This window comes from Budorcas taxicolor, chromosome 9, assembly GCF_023091745.1.
Source record: "Budorcas taxicolor isolate Tak-1 chromosome 9, Takin1.1, whole genome shotgun sequence".
In the NCBI taxonomy this organism is placed as follows: domain Eukaryota; kingdom Metazoa; phylum Chordata; class Mammalia; order Artiodactyla; family Bovidae; genus Budorcas; species Budorcas taxicolor.
In genome coordinates this window covers 32,638,074-32,663,775 of record NC_068918.1, presented here as the reverse complement: position 1 = coordinate 32,663,775, position 25,702 = coordinate 32,638,074, and the positions used below count along the sequence as shown (strand labels likewise).

At 34.7% G+C, this 25,702-nt stretch overlaps 1 protein-coding gene across 1 annotated transcript; it reads left to right on the top strand.

Annotated features, from left to right (window-relative positions):
• The first annotated feature begins 2,365 nt into the window (after positions 1-2,365).
• On the top strand, positions 2,366-25,702 carry CEP57L1 (centrosomal protein 57 like 1). Its single transcript, XM_052645904.1, has 10 exons — positions 2,366-2,528; positions 4,087-4,266; positions 8,395-8,516; positions 14,184-14,300; positions 15,435-15,512; positions 16,010-16,096; positions 21,222-21,299; positions 21,415-21,656; positions 22,659-22,803; positions 25,484-25,702. The coding sequence occupies exons 1-10, from the start codon at positions 2,366-2,368 to the stop codon at positions 25,700-25,702; spliced, it is 1,431 nt and encodes a 476-aa protein (XP_052501864.1).

Genomic DNA, 25,702 nt, shown 5'->3' with positions numbered 1-25,702 from the left:
GACAGGTTTTATTGAGCTCCAAAATCACCACAGACAGTGATTGCAGCCATTAAAATTAAAAGACTCTTGCTCCTTGGAAGGAAAACTATGACAAACCTATATAGCATATTAAAAAGCAGAGGCATCACTTTGCTGACAAAAGTCTATATATTCTAAACTGTGGTTTTTCCAGAGTCATTTACGGATCTGAGAGTTGGACCATAAAGAAGGCTGAGCACTGAAGAATTGATTCTTTCGAATTGTGGTGCTGGGAAAGACTCTTCAGAGTCCCTTGGACAACAAGGAGATCAAACCAGTCAGTTCTAAAGAAATCAACCCTGAATATTCATCGGAAGGACTGATGCTGAAGCTGAAGCTCCAATACTTTGGCCACCTGATGTGAAGAACTGACTCATTGCCAAAGACCCTGATACTAGGAAAGATTGAAGGCAAAAGGAGAAGGAGGTGGCAGAGGATGAGATGATTAGATAGCATCACTGACTCAATGGACGTGAATTTGAGCAAACTCAGGGAGATACTGTAAGACAGAAGAGCCTGGCATGCTATAGTCCAGAAGGCTGCAAAGAGTCAAACATGACTTAGCAACTGAACAACAATTTTTAAGCACTCGCTTACAATATAGGACTAGGTTATAAGGCTTAAGCTGGAACCCCTAGTACAGTGAAAACTCATGGCTCTTTTTTCTCATTTATTGTTGCCTTTTTCTTTTCATCATAACCTAGTGGGTTTTTATTCTGCTTATGCCTACTTTCAGATGTGTTTACACACTTAATTTAAATAAACTTTGGTCTAATTTTTAATTTATTGGTATCTTCTGAGTAATCATTTCATATACATTAAAACCTTTGAATTTGAAATTGTTTTTTTATTCATGCAAAAATTCATCTAGTAAAATAATACCATATTTGGGACTGAGGAAGCAGACACTCTTCCCAAGAACTTCAGTGTATAGTGATTAATCCAACATTTTATTCTTTTCATTATTGGAGAGACTCAACAGGAGCTGAAAACTAAATCGAGTATCTTGAGTAACTCCAAGGTTCTTTGGATAGCTTTAAACACATCCCTCTCTCTGAAGATGTACAGTCATGTTCAGAACATCTGCCCTTTGGTGCTCTACCTAACTTTGCTCTCTTATTTTTTGAAGGAACAACAGTTTAGATACAGTTTCCCGTGGGGAGCAGACAGTGTCTGAGGAGCAAGAACCCAGAGAGACAGAGACATGTTTAGTAAATGGTAGCCAGTGCTGATAACAATAGAAAAATGATTGCCTTTCAAGATTTAAGAGCATCAAGTATTCTGGCAAAGCTTCCTAGGCTATCTAACCTCTAATCTAGACTGATGAAGAATGTCCTTGAAGACAACACACCATGACAGTGGCTAAGCAGAAAACCCTGTTGAGTGAAGTATGTCTCCTGCCATCACAGGAAACACAGTCACGGAAGTGTCTTCCCTTGCCTTGTGAATTGGGAAGGTAGTGAAATCAATGAAAATTTGCAATTCTCAAAAATTAAAGTAGATTAATTTATATAAAGAAATTATAAATTTACATTTTAAAGCAACTTTATTTTTAAAAATTGTGCTGGTGAATTGTTTTGTATATAAACAATTTTCTGCTTCAGTGTGGTTATTAATTAACATTGACTATAATCTATTAAGTATAATATATTTCTAAAATATTTAAATTACAGAAAGAAAAAGAAAATGACTTAGGAAACTTTACAAATTACCTGCTAAGATACTTAAAATGGCTCTCCAACAAACATACAAAAAAAAACTCAAAATGGCAAGATAAAGCTCTTTTAGATTTTTAGATTTGGAATCCTAAACTAGCTGCTTAGAATGCTAGTGCATTAAATAGGGTTGTAGAATTCAAGGCTTAGATACAGAAATTGATATATCCAAAATTACCCTTAAAAATACCTTAGGAAGTCATATTGGAGTCTAGAGAATCATATTCTATGAGTGGCTTCTGTTTCAAAGCTATGTTGTCTCTTAGAATATGTACTTTATGTTTGAATGCTAGAGTCAAACTTTGTAGAGGAGTGCTCAGATGATGATCTTACAATCAAGTGAGAAACCAGGAAATTCATACCACTCATGTAATGCTCACTTCAGAGCATATACTCTGAGAATCAGGCAGAATTGTCTATACTGTTTATAGAGTAAATTTTCATTTTTTTCTTTTACTAGTGAACTTATTATGGTTGAACTTGTGATAATAAACTTTATAAAGACACAATTCCACAGTATATGACTATATAGTTATGTTAAAAGTTCCACCTGAATTTTTTCTGATATCTTTGTTATTCACATAGGAAAAAAATGATGCTATACTATGTCTTTCCTTTATTCTCTACAGAGAATGGATTCTGAATTAATGCACAGTATAGTCGGAAGCTATCTTAAACCTCCAGAAAGAGTGTGTGTTCCATCAGTCACTCAGAGTGATGAATCATCTCAGACTCACTACTCTGTGAACTTAGAAGTTACATCTTCTAAAATGCTTCATAGTCCAAATAGCCAAGGTAATGCTAATAAAAATCATATTTTAAATTAGGGAAATTAGGAAGCATGTTATATAAAACTTTTCATTTTTATGTAGAAAATAAGATGATTGTGTATTTAACTAATCTTAGTAAAATGCTAATTTTTACTCTGTTGCTTAAAGTTTCTGTAAATTTAAGTTACTTAACATTTTTTATTTTGGCTTCTTTGCTATAAGATGAAGATTAATATAACCAGCTAGGCACATATTGCAGATTTATCCTTAAAATGTCACTAAAAATAGGAAAATATTCTGAAGAATAAAAGGTCAGATTTGGAGAATCCTTCTAAAGAATAAGGTGGTTAGAATATTAAAGAATTAAGTTGATTTTAATCTTATTCAAGGATTAAATTCAGAAATTGCATATATCCAAAATTACCCTTGAAAATTCTTCATGAATCCAGTTCACTGGAGTAAATACAAGATACAAGTATTATAACTTTTAAAATATAAGTTAAGGAGAATCTTAAAATTGAATTAGAAAAACATTTATGATTCCAGGCATACCTGTACCATACACATTACTTTCTAAGATGCTGATAGCCATGCTTTTTAATCTTTTATAATAATGGTTGCCATTATAAATAGACTATAGCTTTGTGGACAAAGCAACTATAAGAAATATTAATCCAAATCAAACAATAATCTCTAACAAACATCTTTCTAATTGGATATGAACTATATGAAAGTTAATCTTGAACATTTGTTTATATTCCACTCATCTATAGTTTTATAATTTGAGGTTGTCACTGAGAACATATAAGATAATATTTGAAAATTTTATAACTCGAGCTTACCTGAATTATGAAGATATTAATGTAACTGAATAATAATCATAGTAGTACATGTGTATCACACTCTTTCAAGCCTGACATCAGTTACACCACTAGATTGTAATTTTTTCTTGATGGAAGAAGCAATGTTCTACCTCATATGTCCTAATAATTAACATTATATCTTGGACAAAGAAACAATAAATGTTTGTGTTTGACTGAAACTGAATACATCAAGAACTGAGAACAATTTTTAACTTTAAACCTAAATTTCCTTGTTAATTAGTGAACAGCATATTTTAATTTTCCTTATCCATGCTCAGACTTGTATGCCTCAAACTTCCTCTCCTTTCTCCCATGCTCCCTCTCTTCCTGCCTTCTTCACCCACTTCTTCCCTTCCTCCCACACTCCTGTCTCTCTCACTCTCTCCCTCCCTCTATACACACACACACACACACACATATACATATATATATTTTTTTGCATATGTTTTGAACATATTTGCTTTGTTCAATTAAAATGTGATTATTAGCTTTCTCACATCTCAAACTTAGAAAACTACTAAATATAAATATTTTATTTTTATAAGACATGTTAGAATTTGTTCCTTTTTAGAATTTTAGTCATTTTTATTTTTCATAAGGAATATAAATTACTTTTTTTTAACTTAAGTAACAAAAATATACTGCTCACTTATATATGCTGCTATGATTATAAGTGCTCAAAAATTCTCACTTAAAATATCAAGACAATTTTTTCAACAGCTCTTATTTTAGCATTAAAAACTCTTCAGGAAAAGATTCATCGTTTAGAGTTAGAGAGAACACAAGCTGAAGATAACCTGAACATTCTTTCCAGAGAAGCGGCACAATATAAAAAGGCCTTGGAGAATGAAACAAGTGAGAGAAATCTGGCACACGAGGAACTGATAAAGCAGAAAAAAGGTAAGAAAATTCAATAATTCTCAGAAGGAAGAGGTTACCAGAGTTTACAACTTGAATATAAAAAGCCCAGTCTAAGAAGGTTTACTCAATATCTTGTTCTTATATGCGTTCACACCTTGTGGGCTTGTTCTCAGATGTTTTGGTATTTGCACTAAATGGATATAATTTTAAACTTGCCTGTATATTATCTGTTATCCCAGTTCATAAATTATTGAGATTAAAAGAAAAATTAAGTTTTTAGGCAAGTTGTATTTAGGAATTATAATATTTTCAGAGTACCAACAAAATTCATGTATTATTCAGTTGAGTTCAGTTGCTCAGTCGTGCCCGACTCTGCGGCCCCATGAACTGCAGCATGCTAGGCTTCCTTGTCCATTACCAACTCCTGGAGTCCACCCAAACCCATGCCCATTGAGTCGGTGATGCCATCCAACCATCTCATCCTCTGTCGTCCCCTTCTCCTCCTGCCCTCAATCTTTCCCAGCATCAGAGTCGTCTCCAATCAGTTAGCTCTTCGCATCAGGTGTCCAGAGTATTGGACTTTCAGCTTCAACATCAGTCTCTCCAGTGAACACCCAGGACTGATCTCCTTTAGGATGGACTGGTTGGATCTCCTTGCAGTCCAAGGGACTCTCAAGAGTCTTCTCCAACACCACAGTTCAAAAGCATCAGTTCTTCTGCACTCAGCTTTCTTTATAGTCCAATTCTCACATCCATACACGACCATGGGAAAAACCATAGCCTTGACTAGACAGACCTTTGTTGGCAAAGTCATGTCTCTGCTTTTAATATGCTGCCTATAGGTTGGTCATCACTTTTCTTCCAAAGAGCAAGTGTCTTTTAATTTCATGGCTACAATCACCATTTGCAGTGATTTTGGAGCCCAGAAAAATAAAATCAGCCACTGTTCCACTGTTTCCTCATCTATTTGCCATGAGGTGATGGGACCGGATGCCATGATCTTCGTTTTCTGAACGTTGAGCTTTAAGCCAACTTTTTCAGTCTCCTCTTTCACTTTCATCAAGAGGCTCTTTAGTTCTTCTTCACTTTCTGCCATAAGGGTGGTATCATCTGCATATCTGAGGTTATTAACATTTCTCCCGGCAGTCTTGCTTCCAGCTTGTGCTTCATCCAGTCCAACATTTTTCATGATGTACTCTGCATATAAGTTAAATAAACAGGGTGACAATATACAGCCTTGATGTACTCCTTTTCCGATTTTGAACCAGTCTGTTGTTCCATGTCCAGTTCTAACTGTTGCTTCCTGACCTGCATACAGATTTCTGAAGAGGCAGGTCAGGTGGTCTGGTATTCTTATCTCTTTCAGAATTTTCCACAGTTTATTGTGATCCACACAGTCAAAGGCTTTGGCATAGTCAATAAAGCAGAAATAGATGTTTTTCTGGAACTCTCTTGCTTTTTCCATGATCCAGCAGATGTTGGCAATTTGATCTCTGGTTCCTCTGCCTTTTCTAAAACCAACTTGAACATCTGGAAGTTCACGGTTCACGTATTGTTGAAGCCTGGCTTGGAGAATTTTAAGCATTACTTTTCTAGCATGTGAGATGAGTGCAATTGTGTGGTAGTTTGAGCATTCTTTGGCATTGCCTTTCTTTGGGAAAGGCAATAATTATCATATCAAATATTATATATTATTATCATATCATATATTATTAGCCTGCAATATAATTAAAATGCTTCCTATTTTTACTAGTTTTTTAAAAATTTGAAAATACAAAGCAATGCTAGTAATTGAACAATATAAAAATAAAACAATAAAAATAGATTAATTGGAAGAAGTGGACAGGTAGGTGGTTTCTAAGGAAATTAGGAAAAGGACTTCTGGAGACAAGTGTTAGAGATTTAGAACGTAAGTGCTATAAAGTTCACTTCAAAACTGTGGCTTTTTTCCCCCCTGTTACACTATATCACCCTCATAAACAAGGTTCAAGTTTGTGTTTCGACTTAAAAATAGAAGAAATGAGGAGAAAAAAAAAAAGTCCTGAGGTAACTGAACGAAAGTAGAATAAATAGCCAAGGAAGGTAAAGAATTAGAATGAGGTTGCTTACTTCCTACAGAATTAACTATGTGATCAGTAGTTGAGAAATAAGGAAAATGGAAATGGTAGAATGCATATATCTGAGTTTTCTGAAAGAGAAGAAATGTATTATTAGGGAAGAGACTTTCAGTCAGTTCAGTCGCTCAGTTGTGTCCGACTCTTTGTGACCCCATGGACTGCAGCACACCAGGCTACCCCCTCCATCACCAACTCCCAGAACTTACTCAAACTCATGTCCATAGAGTCAATGATGCCATCCAACCATCTCATCCTCTGCCGCCCCGTTCTCCTCCTGCCCTCAATCTTTCCCACGCAACAGGTGGCCAGAGTATTGAAGCTGAAGCTTCAGCATCAGTCCTTCCAATGATATTCAGGATTGATTTCCTTTAGGATGGACTGGTTGGATTTCCTTGCTGTACAGGGAACTCTCAAGAGTCTTCTCCAACACCATAGTTCAAAAGCATCAGTTCTTCAGTGCTCAGCTTTCTTTATAGTCCAGCTCTCACATTCATACATGACCACTGGAAAAACCATAGCTTTGACTAGATGGACCTTTGTTGGGAAAGTAACATCTCTGCTTTTTAATATGCTGTCTAGGCTAGCCATAACTTTCCTTCCAAGGAGTAAGCGTCTTTTAATTTCAGGGCTGCAATCACTATCTGCAATGATTTTGGAGCCCAGAAAAATAAAGTCTCTCACTGTTTTCATGTTTCTCCATCTATTTGCCATGAAGTGATGGAACCAGATGCCATGATTTTAGTTTTCTGAATGTTGAGTTTTAAGCCTATTTTTTCACTTTCCTCTTTCACTTTTATCAAGAGGCTGTTTAGTTCCTCTTCACTTTCTGCCATAAGGGTGGTGTCATTTGCATATCTGAGGTTATTGATATTTTTCCTGGCAGTCTTGCTTCCAGCTTGTGCTTTATCCAGTCCAACATTTTTCATGATGTACTCTGCATATAAGTTAAATAAACAGGGTGACCATATACAGTCTTGACACACTCCTTTCCTTATTTGGAACCAGTCTGTTGTTCCATGTCCAGTTCTAATTGTTGCTTCTTGACCTGCATACAGATTTCTGAGGAGGCAGGTCAGATGGTCTAGTATTCCCATCTCTTCAGAATTTTCCACAGTTTGTTGTGATCCACACAGTCAAAGCTTTGGTATAGTCAATAAAGCAGAAGTAGATGTTTTTCTGGAACTCTCTTTCTTTTTCGATGATCCAGTGGATGTTGGCAATTTGACCTCTGGTTCCTCTGCATTTTCTAAATCCAGCTTGAACAACTGGAAGTTCATGGTTCACATACTGTTGAAGCCTCATTTAGAGAGTTTTGAGCATTATTTTGTTAGTGTGTGAGATGAGTACAATTGTGCGGTTAGTTTGAGCATTCTTTGACATTGCCCTTTTTGGGGGATTGGAATGAAAACTGACCTTTTCCAGTGGCCCCTGCTGAGTTTTCCAAACTTGCTGTCATATTGAGTGCAGCACTTTCACAGCATCATGTTTTAGGATTTGAAATAGCTCAGCTGGAATTGCATCACCTCCCCTAGCTTTGTTCGTAGTGATGCTTCCTAAGGCCCACTTGACCTTGCATTCCACGATGTCTGGATCTAGGTGAGTGATCACACCATCATGGTTATCTGGGTCATGAAGATCTTTTTTGTATAGTTCTTCTGTGTATTCTTGCTACCTCTTCTTAATATCTTCTGCTTCTGTTAGGTCCTTACCATTCTGTCCTTTATTGTGCCCATCTTTGTATGAAATGTTCTCTTAGGTCCTCTATTTTCCAGATGGTGTTATTTCCCAGGAATAGCCAAGTTTTTGTGATCCCACAAGTCACTGACGTCCTTCCCTTTCAGAAGTATACTCTCTGGGTCTTTATGAGTCAATGTTAAATCAGTTATATATAATTAATGAGATATTCACAAATTTTATGTTAATAATTTTGGGAGAGTCATTATTCAGAAGTAAAGAAGTTTTGAACTTCTGACTTTTAATTAAATTCATATAAAACATTTCTTGTGATAACTCTCTGATGTGATTCATTATTACTTTTTCTTTTTCATAGATATAAGTATGCAGTTAAGGTCAGCCCAGTCTCGCTGCATCCTCCTAGAGAAGCAACTAGAATATACAAAGAGAATGGTTCTCAATGTAGAACGAGAGAAGAATATGATCCTAGAACAACAGGTGACTATATTTTCTATAGTAATATAATATGTTTTTGAAGAATATTTAATGTCATGGGAAAATTGTCATATTGTAATTTAAATAGGATATAAAGCTGTATGTAGGAAATTTCTAGTTAGTGATGCACACTAAGTCATTTGAACCAACTTTTCTATAGAGGAAACACAAACACTGGACAGAATATTAAAAAAGAAAAGAGGGAAGGGAGGGAGGGAGAAAGAAAGAAATAAAAGAAAATACACAGAATTGGTGGAGAGTTAACCAGGTGATGAAAGGTCACCAATTCAGAAGTATGTGTGCATACTTAAATTCAAAGAAGTTGACCTCCAGAGTGGTTGGTTTTGGGTCCCTTCCGTTTTAGGACATTTTTGATTCCAGAAGAGTCAGTTGAAAGGCTAAATAGTGCTTTTGAAAACCATCATGATGGGGCTAAAGAAGTTAGAGTTCAAGATCTGCCAAGGGTAGGAACCCTGGTAAATATTCTGTGCTCTGAATGCTTTGTAATGATGAACAAGAAGGAAAATAAGACAGATTACAGCTCAGCTCTAGATTATCAGAGTAATCTAGAAAATCTTAGTCCCTGAAATTGGGTTAAAGTGATCCTTGATGGCTAGTGTTCCCAGGGTCCTCAAATTATTTCTATAAACCTTTCTTCTACACAGTGAGAAACTTTGCAATGAAAGCTAACCAGGCAGAAGGAGATAAAACACTATCAAAAGAAATAGCATACATAACAGATTATATATAAACACTCTCACAAGTTAGCTCCAGCTAGATCCTGGCTCTAGGAGATACAAACTTTAAAATAATTACACTTGCTATAATCAAGAAGATAGAAAATAGGATCAAAATTTTCAGCAGAACATTAGAAACCATAAAATGGCAGAGTAGATTTGAGAAGGAACCAAATAAAACTTACAGTATTGTAAGAAATACAATAAATGGAATTGAGAACTTATGGTGCATCTAACAGTAGATCAGAAGAGAGAATTAGTGAATTAGAAGATGAAACCATCCAGATCAATGAAGAGACAAAACAATGGTAAGTTTAGAAAAGAGAGCAAGAGACATAAGTTAGAGTGAGGTCAAATTTATGTGTGATTGGAATTCCAAAAGGAAAAGAGAGAGAATAGGACAGAAACAATATTTGAAGATATAATGGCTGGAAAGTTTAAAAATTTGACTAAAAAAATAATCACACCATAGATTTAAGAAACTCTATAAAACCAAAGCAGGAAAAACAAAAAGAAATAAAAAATAATAAGACAAGAATAAAATCCTAAAAGCTGCCGGGGAAAATAAAAGGGTTTTGTTGAAAAGGACAACAATTAAATTGACAGCTGACTTCTCAATAGAAAATACTGAATCTGGAAGAAAACAAACTGATTATAATTAAGATATTAAAAGAAAATAACTGTCAATGTAGAGTCCAATGCCTGGTGAAAATATCCACCAGAAATAAAGGTGAAGTGAATACATTTTAAGACTGACCAAATCTGAGGTAGTTTGTTACTAGGAGATACATTCTAAAGGAAACACTGAAGGTATCATTCAGACAGAAGGAAGAGTATCTTAGATGGAAGATCAGAGATGCAGGAAGGAATGAAGAACAATGAAGATGGTAAATATATAGGTAAATAAATATATAACAGCAATAATTATGTTTTATTTTATATATTTAAATATATATAAAGGACTGAAATTAATGAGAATAGTAACTTATAAATTAGAACTGATAAATACAGTTTAAGTGTTCTAAGATCTTTGCTTTATGTTGAAAATGGGTAAAAGTACCAGTCAATACTGGATTTTAATGGGCCAAGTATTTAATAGGTTTCTCAACGAACTAGAAAACTTGATTCTAAAATTCATATGAAAAGGAAAGGTCCAAAAGTAGCCAAGCTATTCTGAAGAAGAATAAGATGAGGTCTTGCCCTATGACGTATTGATACTATCAAAATTAGATTGATATTTTTATGGACTGACAGCAAGAATAAAGGATTAGGGTATAGTCAGACCCACTTATATGGAAAGTCAATATAAAACAAGGATGCCATTGCATAACATTGTTGAAATGCTAGACTTCAGTAAATGTTTGGGGGAAATTGATTATCTATGTGAGAGAAAAAGAAAGAAATTGGATCTGTACCTCACATCATACACAAAAATAAATTCCAGATGGATTAAAGACATATGTTAACTTTGGAATTTTTAGAAGAAAATACAGAATAATGCCTTTATGACCTCGGAGTTAAGAGAGATTTCTTAAGCAAGATACAAAAAATACAAAGCAGTGGTAGAAAAATGGGCAAAGTTATGAAGAGGCATTTTGCAGGATAAAAGAAATCACAGTTCAGTTCAGTTCAGTCTCTCAGTCGTGTCCAACTCTTTGTGACCCCATGAATCGCAGCACACCAGGCTTTCATGTCCATCACCAACTCCCCGAAGCTTGCTCAAACTCATGTCCATCGAGTCAGTGATGTCATCCAGCCATCTCATCCTCTGTCGTCCCCTTCTCCTGCCCCCAATCCCTCCCAGCATCAAGGTCTTTTCCAATTAGTCAACTCTTCGCATAAGGTGGCCAAAGTATTGGAGTTTCAGCCTCAGCATCAGTCCTTCCAATGAGCACCCAGGACTGATCTTCTTTAGGATGGACTGGTTGGATCTCCTTGCCATCCAAGGGACTCTCAAGAGTCTTCTCCAACACCACAGTTCAAAAGCATCAATTCTTCAGTGCTCAACTCTTTATAGTCCAATTCTCACATACATACATGACTATTGGAAAAACCATAGCTTTGACTAGACAGACCTTTATCAGCAAAATAAAGTCTTTGCTTTTTAATATGCTCTCTATAGGTTGGTCATAACTTTTCTTCCAAGGAGCAAGTGTCTTTTAATTTCATGGCTATAGTCACCATTGCAGTGATTTTGGAGCCCAGGAAAATAAAGTCTGTCAACTGTTTCCACTTTTTCCCCATCTATTTGCTGTGAAGTGATGGGACCAGATGCCATGATCTTAGTGTTTTGAATGTTGCATTTTAAGCCAGCTTTTTCACTCTCCTCTTTCACCTTCATCAAGAGGCTCTTTAGTTCTTCTTCACTTTCTGCCATAAGGGTGGTATCATTTGCATATCTAAGGTTATTGATATTTTTCCTAGCAGCCTTGAGTCCAACTGGTGCTTCATCCAGCCTGGCATTTCACATGATGTACTCTGCATATAAGTTAAATAAGCAAGGTGACAATATACAGTAGTTCAGTGATTATTGATAAATGGATATGCTCGTGTAATCTATAGTCCTACCAAATAAAGGAACATTTTTATCACCCCAGAAATTTTCTTATGTCTCTGCCAAGTTATTCCCTGCTCTCTCCCCACCTCCCAACAGTGCAACTACTATTCTGATTTATTTTACTTCAGATTAATTGTACCTGTCCTAGAACTTCATATAAATTGAATGATAGAAAATGCTCTTTTTGTGTCTGGTTCTTTGGTTTAACATAAGGTTTTTTAGATTAATCCATGTTGTTACATGTATCAGTAGTTCTTTCCTTTTATTGCTGTGTTGAATTTCATTATATAGATATGCCACAATTTGGTTATCCATTTTTCATTTGATGAATATTTGACCTTTTTCCAGTTTGGAGGTGTTGTAAGTAAAGATACTTCAAACATTCTTGTACAAACTTTTTTGTGACCATATGTTTTAATTTCTCTTGGATAAGTATCTAATAGTAGAATTACTGAACCACGGGGTAGGTGTATTTTTATAAGAAACTATCAAAGTATTTTCCAAAATATTTTCTTCTAAAAGCTCTTAATTTTCATTTTGTTCTGTGATCCATCTGGGATTAACTTTTGTATAGTGAGAGAAAATTATTCAAGGTTAATTTTTTTCCATGTGGATGCCCAGTTGTCCCAGCACCATTTGTTGAAAGATTTCTTTTCTCTCATTGAATTGATAGGGCACCTTGGTCAACAAACAACTGACAAAGATAGATCAAGTCTCTTTCTGGAACTCAGTATTTTCTAGGGATTTTCTATATACATAATCATGTCATCTGTGAATAAATAAAGTTTTATTTTTCCCTTCCCAATTTTTATGGCTTTTATTATTTGCACTTTCTTGCACTGGTTATTGCAGCTAGTACAGTGTTAATTAGAAGTAGTAAAGACTGACATCCTTGTTGTGTTTCTGATCATTGGGAGAAAGATGCTACTCTTTCACTAGACTATTATCTCTAGGTTTTTCATAGTTATCCCTTATCAAATGTGGAAATTACTTTCTGTTCTTAGTTTGCTGAAAACTTTTACTGTGAATGATTTTGCGATTTGCTTTTTATACATCTAGTGAAAGGGTCATATGATTTTTCTCATTTCTTCTGTTAACATGGTAAGTTACATTGTTTGATTTTCAAATGTTAACCAACATTGCATTCCTGATATAGGCCCCCGTCAGTCTTGATGTAGTATCATTTTTCTATATTGCTTGATTCAGCTTGCAAAGGTTTCACTTAACAATTTTTGTGACTTCGTTCTTAAGCGATCTTGGTTTGTAATTTTCTCACAATGTCTCATTTTGGTATTATGGTTTTGTTTGACCTCATAAAATTAGTTGGGAGGATTCCTTCTGTTTTCTGAAAGACCTTGTGTAAGAATAGTTTTATTTCCTCCTTAATGTTTGATAGAGTTCAAATTTGATAGATGCTATCTGGGACTGAAGTTTTCTTTAAATATATAGTGTTTAATTATAAGTTCAGTTTATTTATAACAGAGATTCAGCTACTCAGATTATCTGTTTTTCTTGTGTCTTTAGAGATGTCCCCTCTTGCATTCCTGATACTAGTAAATTGTATTTGTGCTCTTTTTAAAACTATCAACCTATATATCACTTTATAAATTTTATAGATTAAAAAAATATTTGGAAATTAAACCTGCTGACCCCCCAAAAATAAATAAATAAATAAAAATTAAAAAAATAAATCTTTATAAAAACTTATATTTTCTATTTCATTGACTTTCCACTTCATCTTTATTATTTCCTTCCTTCTACTAATGTAGGATTTAATTTGCTATTTTTTCCCTATCTTTGGATGTTGGAAACTTAGATTATTGATTTTAGAACTTTATTATTTCTTTTTAAATGTGCTCTATTGTGATTAAAAACTATCAATTTCCCTCTAAACTGTGCTTTACCTGCATCCCACAGGTTTTGCCACTTTATATTTTCATTCTTTCAACTAAAAATATTTTTTAAGTTCCCTATTCCCTAATTTTCTCCAAGTTCTCTGTATGCTTTAGTCCTTTGATAGCTGCTTTTCTATGTTATAGTTAGAGGGTAAGTCAATAAGTAGGTTTGATCACCTTGTAGTAACACCTTGTTTATTTAATATGTTTCACTGATGATTTTTTCCATAGTAGAAAAGTTATATAAAGATACATAGAAGATTTTGTTCCATTGATCTAATATCTTTTTTTGCCCAGTTTCTTTGTTTTCGAAAAGTATTTTCTCTTGTTTTTTTTGCTTTTAAAGCACCTAAAGTATGTGCATGTTTTTTATGTGTTTCTTACGACAATTTATGTTGTGCTTTGAATTCTCAGAAATTGTATTATTCTTGAGCAGTCGGCTTCACTCGCCAAATTTAGGTTTTGTTTTTTTCCTTTCCAGGCCCAGCTTCAAAGGGAAAAAGAACAGGATCATATGAAGCTTCATGCAAAACTTGAAAAGCTTGATGTCTTAGAAAAAGAATGTTTTAAACTTACAGCAACTCAGAAAACTGCTGAGGTAAGCTTCAACTTATTTCTTTGAAGTGGTGATACCAGGAATAAATCTTCAGTGTTATGTGTAATTACCCTGTATATGAATATACAATAAAATTAGATTTGTAAAACTTCATTAATAGCTTTTAGTAATCCAGATATGAGTTATTGCCTATAGATCACAGCATAAATGAGTTTGCTTTTTGATGTGAAATTGTAGTTTTACCTTCTTCTGCAGTGGTAGCATATTTTCATTTGTTAGGTGATTTACCTAAAGGATATTGAAAAGGTAGCCTTTCACCATTTGCAAGTAAGTTAAGCCTATTCTAGATCCTATCCTGAAATGCCCTCTCCTTTTCCAAGTGAATCCCGTCCATTTTGTAGGATTCTCCCATTCCTGCTTCCTCTATGAAGCCTTCCTTGAGATTTTGAACATTCAGGAAGTTCTCCCTTTGAGATAGTACTGTCTTCCTATTCCAAACTATACCATGGATATAAGATGAAATACATTTGTGTATAACGTTATACATATATATTCATGACCTAGGGTCAAATCGTATTGTTTCATGTATATTAGTCTTGTTTCCCCTGTGGCTTAGATGGTAAAGAGTCTGCCTGCAGTACAATCCGAGTCAGGAAGATCCCCTGGAGAAGGAAATGACAACCCACTCCGGTATTCTTACCTGGAAAATCCCATGGACAGGGGAGCGTGGCAGGCTACAGTCCATGAGGTTGCAAAGAGTCAGACATGACTGAGCAATTTCACTTTCACTTTTCCCTAAGTACAGCATAGTCTTATATTGTAAGTTGTCTATATTTTAAATGAAACATTGAGACCCAAGACTATATTGTTTGACCTTCTAGACCTTTAAAACCTCCCAAATTTTCAGTATTATGATTTTGTTAATTAAAATTAATAGAGCCTATGCATGTAAATTCTTTGCTTCTCCTTTGTCCTTCTTACATGAAGTAGGTAAAGAATCATACAAAGAAAGCTAAGGAAAACTTAGCATCTTTTGCCATTCCTTTTTCTTACTTTCTGCTTTAATTTACCAAACTATTAAGAATCAAGACGCTGAGGGCTCTATTTGGAAAAGGAATAAAAGATATTTAGCTCTAGTTTTTGTAAAATAATCCCAGTTTTTCAATTCTTTTGTAGGACAAGATTAAACATTTAGAGGAAAAACTAAAGGAAGAAGAACATCAGCGTAAACTCTTTCAAGATAAAGCTTCTCAGGTAAACAGAAAACTGTATTATCTGGCACTTTAAAATCACATATGTTTTATTATACTTTATTAACTGAAGCCTTACCCTGGACTCTAATTTCTGCTTCCTAACTTATCAGTTTTGTCTTTTTTTGCTATAATAATGAAATTTCAGTAAGTCAGCAAGTATATTCATAGACTTGGATGTATTGCCGAAGATCTTTTGATCTTTCGAAATTCTGAGAAACATACATATATTCTCAGTTGAAAGAACTCATGCTATCAATTGTTTTCAGTTTGAGATATATAAAATAACTCATTCTGTTATAAACAGAAAATGATTGTAATTACCAGTAGACTTGGTGACTTTAACACAAAAAAAATAATATTTGGGATTTTCTTCTTCAAAAAACATTTTTATATCAATCATATATCAACTGATATATGATCCCTCATTATAATGTTTTTGAAGAAAAAGAAATTTGTTAAAAGTCAAGTAATAGTAAAGGTTTTTTTTCACTATTATAGCTTCAAACTGGACTTGAAATCAGTAGAATTTTAATGTCTTCAGTAACAAATCCAAGGCACTTCAAGGAAAAGAAGAAATCTTCAAAGGTATGCAAATACTTTATTCTTATTTGCTAGTGCTTATTTCTTCATCCTTCTAGTAATTATACCTGTGCATTTTTTAAAAAGAATTTGAAGATATTTATAATATAAGACATGAAATAATTCTATGAAATAGACCTAAAAACATAAGTCAAGTAATGATGGTTTGGGGTGTGAGGACAGAAAATTCCATAAAACCTAGGTTGAAGAAAGTAGCAGCATTTGAGCACAAAACCTAGCTCTGAGTTTGCTTGACACCCAAAGCAAAAAGAGACATATAATGGGCAATACATCTAAATTTGTGAAATAACAATAAGCATTCTAATTTTTCTAGAAAGGTAAACATATTGCTAGTACTAAACTGTTAAAGAAATGTATTTTGGATACTTTTTAAAAGAAGCACTAAACAATACAATAGATACAACACAATAGATTCTGGAAGCAGTTTTATATAATACATGCACAATAAAAAGACAAGATATACTATTAAATTATATTGTATTATAAATTATAATATTAAATTATAATTATAGTCATTTCTCTAGAGAAATTATTTACTTTTTTATGCTAATATCCTTAGGACTTGCCTAAAGATTGGGGAATGAGTGCTTTATAGCTTTACCAATAATAATTTTCTTGATAAATTGATGTTTTGAATTTATTATATTAAACTTTTTTATTTATAATGGTAAAGAAAATGTTAGTCCCTTTTAATCTTATGATTCTGAAATTATAGTTTTGATGACCATTATTACTATTTATTCAATATGCATGTAGTGTTTCTGTGTGCTATTTGCTGTACAAACCAAGCATGCTATTTGTGAGTTCTGGCCACTGCCATAGGTTCACCCTGTGGATACAATAATGGAGGAAACATTATACTTAACTTTAGCTAGTTGTTTATTCCATAAATAAGAATTCGGGGGAAAAAAAGAGAATTCAGTAGTTTGGCTGCATTTTTCGCAGATTAGTTTCTTTCAAAGAATTTGCAAACTACAGTAATGAAGACTATTTTCCCAATGCCGTTTATATTGATTTTTTTAGTTTATTTCCTTCCTTAAGTATGTTTTGTGTCTTATCTCCACAGTAAGATTAGAAGCTGCAAAGCCAAATAGAGAATCACTATAAGTAATTTATACAAGTGGAAAAATACTGACTTATTTTTGTAGTTATGTTTTATGACATCCTTTGAAGATCTGGTGGAAAAGATTTTTTAATAAGGTACAGGGAAAAACAAGGTAAAAGAAATGAAGGAAAGAAAAGGTAGCTCCTGGAAGAAAAGAAAAAATAATTGACAGCAAAACCAGTTTATAAAAGCAGTTAGCTTAAGTTCCAAGTTCATAGATCTGTAAGTAATAATGCCTCCTTTTAAAGGTAACAGGAGCACTGTTGCCGAAGATAGTATCTGAGTTTTTTTAAGAGACCTCTGTGAGATTCCTGCTTGTCTCACTGACACTTACTCCGTATCCTGGACATAGTTCATTCAACTCATATGTCTTGATTTACATAGATTAGTACCTTTAGGTATTAAAAAGATAACACAGGAATTTACAGAGAAGCAGACAAAAATACAAATATAAGACAGAGTGTACTAAAAACTTAATAAAAGTATAAACAAAGTATTCTGGTGCTGTACACATAAAAAATATGTGAAAAGATCACACAAGAAGTAGTTAAGGCAGACTTGGAAAATGAGTAAGTATTGATAGAGATGAGGCGAGGTGTGTTATAGTCTGAGAGTATAGTTGATTTTTGCATGAAGCTGTAAATAATTGTCCAGTACTAGTACCATATGAGACCTGAAAATATAGCTTGAAGTGAGATTATGACTGATCTTCAGTGCCATGTTAAGAATTTGAACTTTTGTTCTATAAATCATTGCAAACCATTGAAGGCTTATAGAGACATGATTAGAGCTATACTTCTAGACAGTTACCAACAACAGCATAAGGTGAGCTTGGAAGTAAAGAATCAGACTGTTTGAATATTGTAAGCAAGATAATGGAAGCCTGTCCTGTGAGGTTTTCATTATTCTTTTGAAAGGATAGATTGTAATTATCAGTCAGAAATCTCATTCAGTATAACAACTAAAAAAAATTACATTTCTTTTGTTCTAATTTAACTGCTTAAAATAGACTTTGATCAGACCATCATTTTCTATTACTTGAAATTATCATTCCCCAGGATCACCAAGAAAATCTGAGTGAATAAGAACTGACTCACAAACGTGTGATATCTCTACCTCTAAGCCATTTAATTTTTTTAAGTAAAAAAAAATTAATGTTTATGATAGTTAAGATACCTAAATTTTCCTTTAGAATTGGGAATATTTTGTTTTCTTTTTATTATGGAATATGCTCAGCTTATTGATTATTCTCTTGCTAAAGTGTTAAATAGAGTGACCAGGTCACTCCAGTTTGCCTATGACTGTACTGGTTTTAGTACTGAAGATCCTGTATCATGGGCAGATTGAGACAATTGGTCACCCTAGTTCAATCCATCCAACAAAAATAGTGAAATCATTTACTTTTAAGAATGTAGCTTCAGTTCAGTTCAGTTCAGTTCAGTCGCTCAGTCGTGTCCGACTCTTTGCGACCTTAGCAGTGTCTTTTTAAAAATGATTCACTAAGGAGTACATATTGAATCGGCCAAAGAGTTCGTTTGGGTTTTTCCATAAAATGTTACTGAAAAACCTGAAGAAACTTCTTGGCCAACCTAATATAATAAAAAATATCTGTTCAAAGCGTAATAATGACATTAACACTGGTACTCACCACACAGCTTAAGAAATAGAACATTACCAGCACTGTTAAGGCCCAGTGTGTACCTTTCTTAAATTGTATTCCCTCCATCCAAGGAGTAACCACAATTCTGATTTTGTTTTTATCATTATCCTGGTTTTTTAAAAAAATTACTTTGCCAAATAAGTATTTATAAGAAATATATTTGTTAGGTTTACACTTGAACTTTATATAAATGGGCTTACTGTATTTGTGTTCTTCAGCAGCTGTCTTTTTCCACTCAACATTAAGTTTATGAGATTCTTCCAATTGATGCATATATGAATGGTTCACTGCTTTTTATTACTAAAAATTTCTTTTTCCCTTCTCCTTTCAGTGATCATTTGGTTTGTTTCTCACTTTTTGTTATTATAAACAACACTGTTATGAACATTCTTGTACATGCCTCATGGTGTAAGTGTTCAGGGGTTTCTCTGAGATACTGGGCCATAAGTGTCATGCACCTTAGCTTTATAAGATATTGTTCAAAGTGACCGGACCAGTTTATGTTCCAATCAGCAGTTACCGTTGTTCCATATCCTAACCATGTGTCTTTTTTTGTTTGTTTTTTGTTTTTCACTTTTTATTTTGAAAAATTGTAGAGTAGAGGTGATAAAAAAAATATAAAGGGAGGTACAGTGTATCTTTCGGAGAAGGCAATGGCAACCCACTCCAGTACTCTTGCCTGGAAAATCCCATGGACGGAGGAGCCTGGTGGGCTGCAGTCCATGGGGTCGCTACGAGGCGGACACAACTGAGCGACTTCACTTTCACTTTTATGCATCAGAGAAGAAAGTGGCAACCCACTCTTGTGTTCTTGCCTAGAGAATCCCAGGGGCGGCAGAGCCTGGTGGGCTGCTATCCATGGGATCTCACAGAGTCAGACATGACTGAAGAGACTTAGCAGCAGCAGCAGCAGCAGCATATATCTTTAATAAGCTTCCCCCAGTGGTAACATCTTTCATAAATATAATAAAGTCCAGGAAATTGAAATTGGTATAATACACAGAGCTTAGGGAGATTTCAACAGTTGTGTGATCATATACAGTTTTATCACATGTGTAGATTCTTGTAACCATCACCACTATGAAGATACAGAACTATTCCACTACTATAAAGTTCCTTCATGTTATCCCTTTATAGTTACACATCATCCTCCCTAACCCTTACTGCTGCTAAGTCACTTCAGTTGTGTCCGCTCTGTGCGACCCCATAGACGGCAGCCCACCAGGCTCCCCCGTCCCTGGGATTCTCCAAGCAAGAACACTGGAGTGGGCTGCCATTTCCTTCTCCAATGTATGAAAGTGAAAAGTGAAAGAGAAGTCGCTCAGTCGTGTCCGACTCTTGGCGACCCCATGGACTGCAGCCTACCAGGCTCCTCCATCCATGGGATTTTCCAGGCAAGAGTACTGGAGTGGGGTGCCATTGCCTTCTCCTCCCTAACCCTTAGCAATTTATAATCTGTTACCATCTCTATAGTTTTATTTCAGGAATGTTATATAAATGTAATCATATAGTACATAACCTTTTGAGAAGCTTGTTTTACTCAGTCAATCCAAGTATTGACGGATTTTTAAAAGTTTCTGTGTAGTATTCCATGTTAGGGATGTACCACAGTTGAACCATTTACCTGATGAAGGAGATTTGGGTTGTTTTCAGTTTTGTTGTTCTTGTTGTTTAGTTGCTAAGTTGTGTCCCACTCTTTTGCGACCCCATGGGCTATATAGCCCACCAGCTTCCTCTGTCCATGGGATTCCAGTTTTAGTAGTAGTAGTTTAGTTGCTAAGTCGTGTCCAACTCTTATGATCCCATGGACTATAGCCCTCCAGGTTCCTCTGTAGGATTCTCCAGGCAAGAATTCTGGAGTGGGTTGCCATTTCCTTCTCCAGGGGATCTTCCCCACCCAGGAATTGAACCTGGATCTCCTGCATTGCAGGCAGCTTCTTTATTGACAGAGCTACAAAGGACGCTGTCTCAGTTTTAGGCTATCACAGATAAAGCAGTTATAAACTTTGTGTACAGGTCTTTGTATGAACGTATTTTTCATTTTCCTTGGGTAAATATCTAAAAGTGAAATCTCTGAATCATATGATAGCAATCAATAAATCTTTAATTTTACAAGAAACTTCCAAACTGTCTGCCAAACTGGCTGCATTATTTTTTGTGTATGAGCAGTCTGGCTTCTCCACTTCCTTGTTAGCATTTGGTGTTGTCACATTTTTTGTTTAACCATTCTAACAGGTGTGTAGTGATATTTCATTGTAACTTACATTTCCTAATGTGTAATAGTGTTAATTTGATAAATGTCTTTTAAAATATTTTTGTTTACTTTTTCCCTTGTCAATATTTAGAAAACTAAATGTTTAAAGAGAGGACCACCTCAGCAAATTTGTTCAAAATTTGGAACACTGCCTATTATGGCTGAGAAGGTGAGAAGGGAAAAATGAAGATACTTGTTCAGATGAATTCATCCTTTGGTATAAGTGCTATTTAAATGCCATCAGTTATTTCAAATCGTTCTCAGCTATTTCTTTTCCCCCAAAGTCTGCCAGTGCAAGCCATTCTGCGAATGCAAGTACACAAAACCTCCAAACAGTGCAACATTCTGGACCACGTATCCTTCAGAAACCAGCTGAAGTTACTGAGCTTAGATGTCTCTACAAGCCTTCTAGAACAACTTCTCAATGTAAAGCTGTACCTTCTGACTCAGAAAAGTCCATTTCTATTTGCAACAATTTGTCTGAACTTTTGATGGCAATGCAAGATGAGCTGGACCAAATGACTATGTAAGTATTTATCACAAGAAGTAGCAAGACTAATTTAGGTATCTTTTTTTCTTCTCAATCTTTCAAACAATGTCACTTACAAATTCCTGAAAGCCTTACTTAGCCTTTTGAACTTATTTTGATCTGAAGATTACTACTTTTTTCTATTTAAAGTGTTTCTGTATTCCCAAGATCTGAACTGATAGACAAATATTTCTGTCATTCTAACAAATGGGGTCTGGTGACCTTAAATTATAATTCACAAATGCTTTTCCAAGATAGATTCTCCTTCTGCTTTTTATAATCTTTTCAGCTAAGTGAATTTTTTCATTAGACAAATAAGAATGCAATTTGTTATTTTCCATTCTGGCCGGTCTGCATTGCATGTTTGAAGCATCCATATGCTTCAAAGATTCTGTATGGGATACATATTTTAAGTTTCAAGTTTAAATATCTTTTCAAAAAATATTCCTGAAAATATGTGACTTGGGTGGCCATCTAGTTGAACTATGACCTCTGTAGAAGATATAACTAGTTCTATTAGCAGTAGTTTTTTTGAGCAGGCATTCACCAAATCTAGGAATTTCTCAGGCAAATACTTCTATAGCTGGAATTCTTCCAAAGATTCTACATTAAGAATTCCAAACTTGGAATGAAAAAGAGTCCCTTAATGCCTCTAGCTAAGGACATCAGAATATTTTACTACATTTAACTATGAACACTAAGAATTCAGACCTTTTTTAAGATTCTTTGAGAGCCTAAGTCTGAGATATTTCTAAATATATCTAATCTCAAATCATAAGAGCCTGTTTATAATTACCATAGATTTAATTTGATACCTCTACAAAAAGAAGCTGTCTTTGAAGGTTAATATTTAACTCTGGTTAAAATTTATGCTTGAGCAGAGTATTGTTTAATTGTGACAAAGATTAATATATAGTTTATATATTATATATATATATATATATATAGTTTGTATACTATAAACTGTAATAGTGCTTGATACTTGCCTTTCTTTCATAGGGAGTACCAGGACCTGCTGAATCAAATGAAAGAAACTGAAAGCCAATCAGTCTGTGAAGATATAGAATGTGAACTAGAGCGTTTAGTCAAGAAAATGGAAATTAAAGGAGAACAAATTTCCAAACTAATGCAGCATCAAGATAGCGTAAGAAAGTTTTAGTAAAAGATTTTAATAAAAAGATAATATATCTGGATTCAATGTTACGTTTCTCTAGACCTTCCAAATTTGAGGCCTGTATGTGTGGCTTAGTGAAAAGATGATAGATAGGAATCACTTAGACTTATCATAAAATAGAGTCATCTGTACATTGAAATAACATAGTCTGCTACATAATTCTCAATATAATATAAAGAAAAGGGAACAAAGAAATTTAGTTATAGGGAATTCTCTCGCTGTCCAATGGTTAGAGCTCTATGCTTTCATTGCTGGGGCCCAGGTTCAGTCCTTGGCTGGGGAACTAAGATCCTACAAGCCACACGGCACAGCCAAAGGGAGAAAAAAAAAGAGAAAGTTTAGTTATGTATTCAGAAGTAACTTTGGGAAAATTAAGAGGTAGGCTAAATACTGGAGTGGGTTGCCATGCCCTTCTCCAGGGGATCTTCCTGGCAAAGGGATTGAACCTGCAGTCTCTTACATCTCCTGCATGGGCAGGCAGGTTCTTTACCACTAGCACCACTTGGCAGCACCCTACAGTGCCCCGCAGACCCAGGTCGCTCAGTCAGTGTCTGCAAAATACAGCTGCTTTGTTGACCATAGCTAAAAATTAGGAGGACCTAAATTTTCAGGGATCTGATGTTTTTTTTAAGTAAATTACATATATATATATATATACGTATATATCGGAGAAGGCAATGGCACCCCACTCCAGTTACCCCTGCCTGGAAAATCCCAGGGACGGAGGAGCCTGGTAGGCTGTGGTCCATGGGGTCGCTGAGGGTTGGACACGACTGAGCAACTTCACTTTCACTTTTCACTTTCATGCATTGGAGAAGGAAATGTCACCCCACTCCAGTACTCCTGCCTGGAGAATCCCAGGGACGGGGGAGCCTGGTGGGCTGCTGTCTATGGGGTCACACAGAGTCGGACACAACTGAAGTGACTTAGCACTAAATTTGCTTTACAGCTCTCCCAGCTATCCATTTAGCATTCTTTCCTCTTATCCCTCTCTTTCCTAATGCCTTACTGAAGCCCCTTATGTCATCAGGTGTCTAAAGCAACCCCATCTCTAAAACCACCATTTCCAGTTTCTCAGAACAAGCCATGCTGTGTTCCATTCCTTGGGGACCTATGCTTAGCTCACTCTAGTGGAGGTGATGAGGAGGACTCTATCCTTGTGTATAAATTCATAATAACTATGAATGGCATAACAGTCTTAATATTTTGACAAAAAAAATCATGGAATATTACATTTTATCCCAAGACAATGAATTCACTCTTAGGACTATTATGTTCCTGGAACAGAAAGCAGAGGGAATCTTTCCAGGAACCTTCACGTCATATCATGTAGCTATCTGCTAATGGAATAATCAGCATTCATATAAGTTGGTAATATATTAACCTCACAATTAAGCCTTCCCCACTTTTATAGGAAAGTAATAAAGAATGCAAAATTTTACTGCCTTTATTCTTCTGTGGCCAATAAAGAAAGATAGAAGGAAATGAAAATTTGAAGCAAACATTGTCACTTAACTGGCTTTTAAAGCTATAGTAAGTAAACTTTCTGTATGATTGTGTTAGGGTGAAAATTATGTAACTTGTATACTTTCTTAGAATCAGATAGGAGAAACCTGAAAGGAGTAGAAGAGTAGTCGTATTTTTTAAATTTAGGCAGTGTGTACATAAATTATATTTTGAAAAATATTATATATGTATATAATTTATATATTATATATATATAATAGCTATAGAAGTAAAAAATTTTTAATAATTTTTAGGTAAACAGAACACCAGATACTTAGCCAATGTCTGGACCAGCTCTACAAATCAGGCTATGTTTAAGTGAAATAGATGAAGTAATGTGGAGAATTCCCTGGCAGTCCATTCGTTAGGATTCCACACTTCCTCAGTAGGGTACATGGGTTCCGTCCATGATTGGGGAATTGAGATCCCACAAGCCATGTAATGTGGCCAAAATATTTTTTTAAAGGTTCAGTAATGGACTAGACTTGGAAGAAAAGGGTTTAACTAGTTTATAGATTTTGTTTTGTTTAATTCCGTCAACCCAATCATTGCTAGAAACTCCTCAATGAGATAAGGTTATTTATTCCTTTGCCTTTAAAAACAAGACAAAACTGGCATTCAGTAGTACTTTAAATTCAGGAATACTTTAAAGAAAAAATATAGACTCTATAAACTTGATGTTCACTCCTAGCACCAAATCTTTGCTTTGTTGTTAATGTCACCAGAAAGGTCCTTCTCTCTCCTCCATGTTCTGATTTTTCCCATTTCTTATCTTACAAAAACAAACATTTCTTTCTCTCAGCTTCTCCAGCCCACATCAATCTTGTCCTTCTTTATCCTTCTTAGACATACACTTTTTGTCCTAGTCAAAGTTATTCTGGCTTGAATTATTCTCTAGTTGTCACATATATGCTCTTTTTTCTCTAATAATAAGAGCAATAAGCTCCTTGAAAGCAATGGTTGTTTTATTCATTCTGTTTCTGTATAAATAGCACAGTGTTAGGCATGCAATAAGTATTCAATAAATAAAGACTTACCAAACTTTTTAATTTCATGTAATCTTTAAACCATCAATCCAATCCTCTATTATAAGGTATATTTTAAGTATATTTTTGACTGAAATATTAGATTTTTTTCTTTCCAGGTCCGCAAACTACAACAAAAAGTTCAGAATTCAAAGATGAGTGAAACTTCAGCTATTCAGCAAGAAGACAGCAACTGTAAAGGAACAAAGAATATAAAAAATAGCTCCAGAAAATGTTTGCTAACTAACTCTCTTCAAAAGAACAGCAACTGTCGTCCAATACGAGTCCATAATCTTCAGATGAAATTGAGACGAGATGATATTATGTGGGAACAGTAA

What these genes read in the sequence shown, in the direction of transcription:
- CEP57L1 (XM_052645904.1), top strand. Translation starts at nt 2,366, where the DNA reads ATGGATTCTGAATTAATGCACAGTATAGTCGGAAGCTATCTTAAACCT. An exon ending in CAACTCAGAAAACTGCTGAG is followed by an intron (nt 14,301 to 15,434) that starts GTAAGCTTCAAC and finishes ATTCTTTTGTAG; the next exon opens with GACAAGATTAAACATTTAGA. An exon ending in GAGCTGGACCAAATGACTAT is followed by an intron (nt 21,657 to 22,658) that starts GTAAGTATTTAT and finishes TTTCTTTCATAG; the next exon opens with GGAGTACCAGGACCTGCTGA.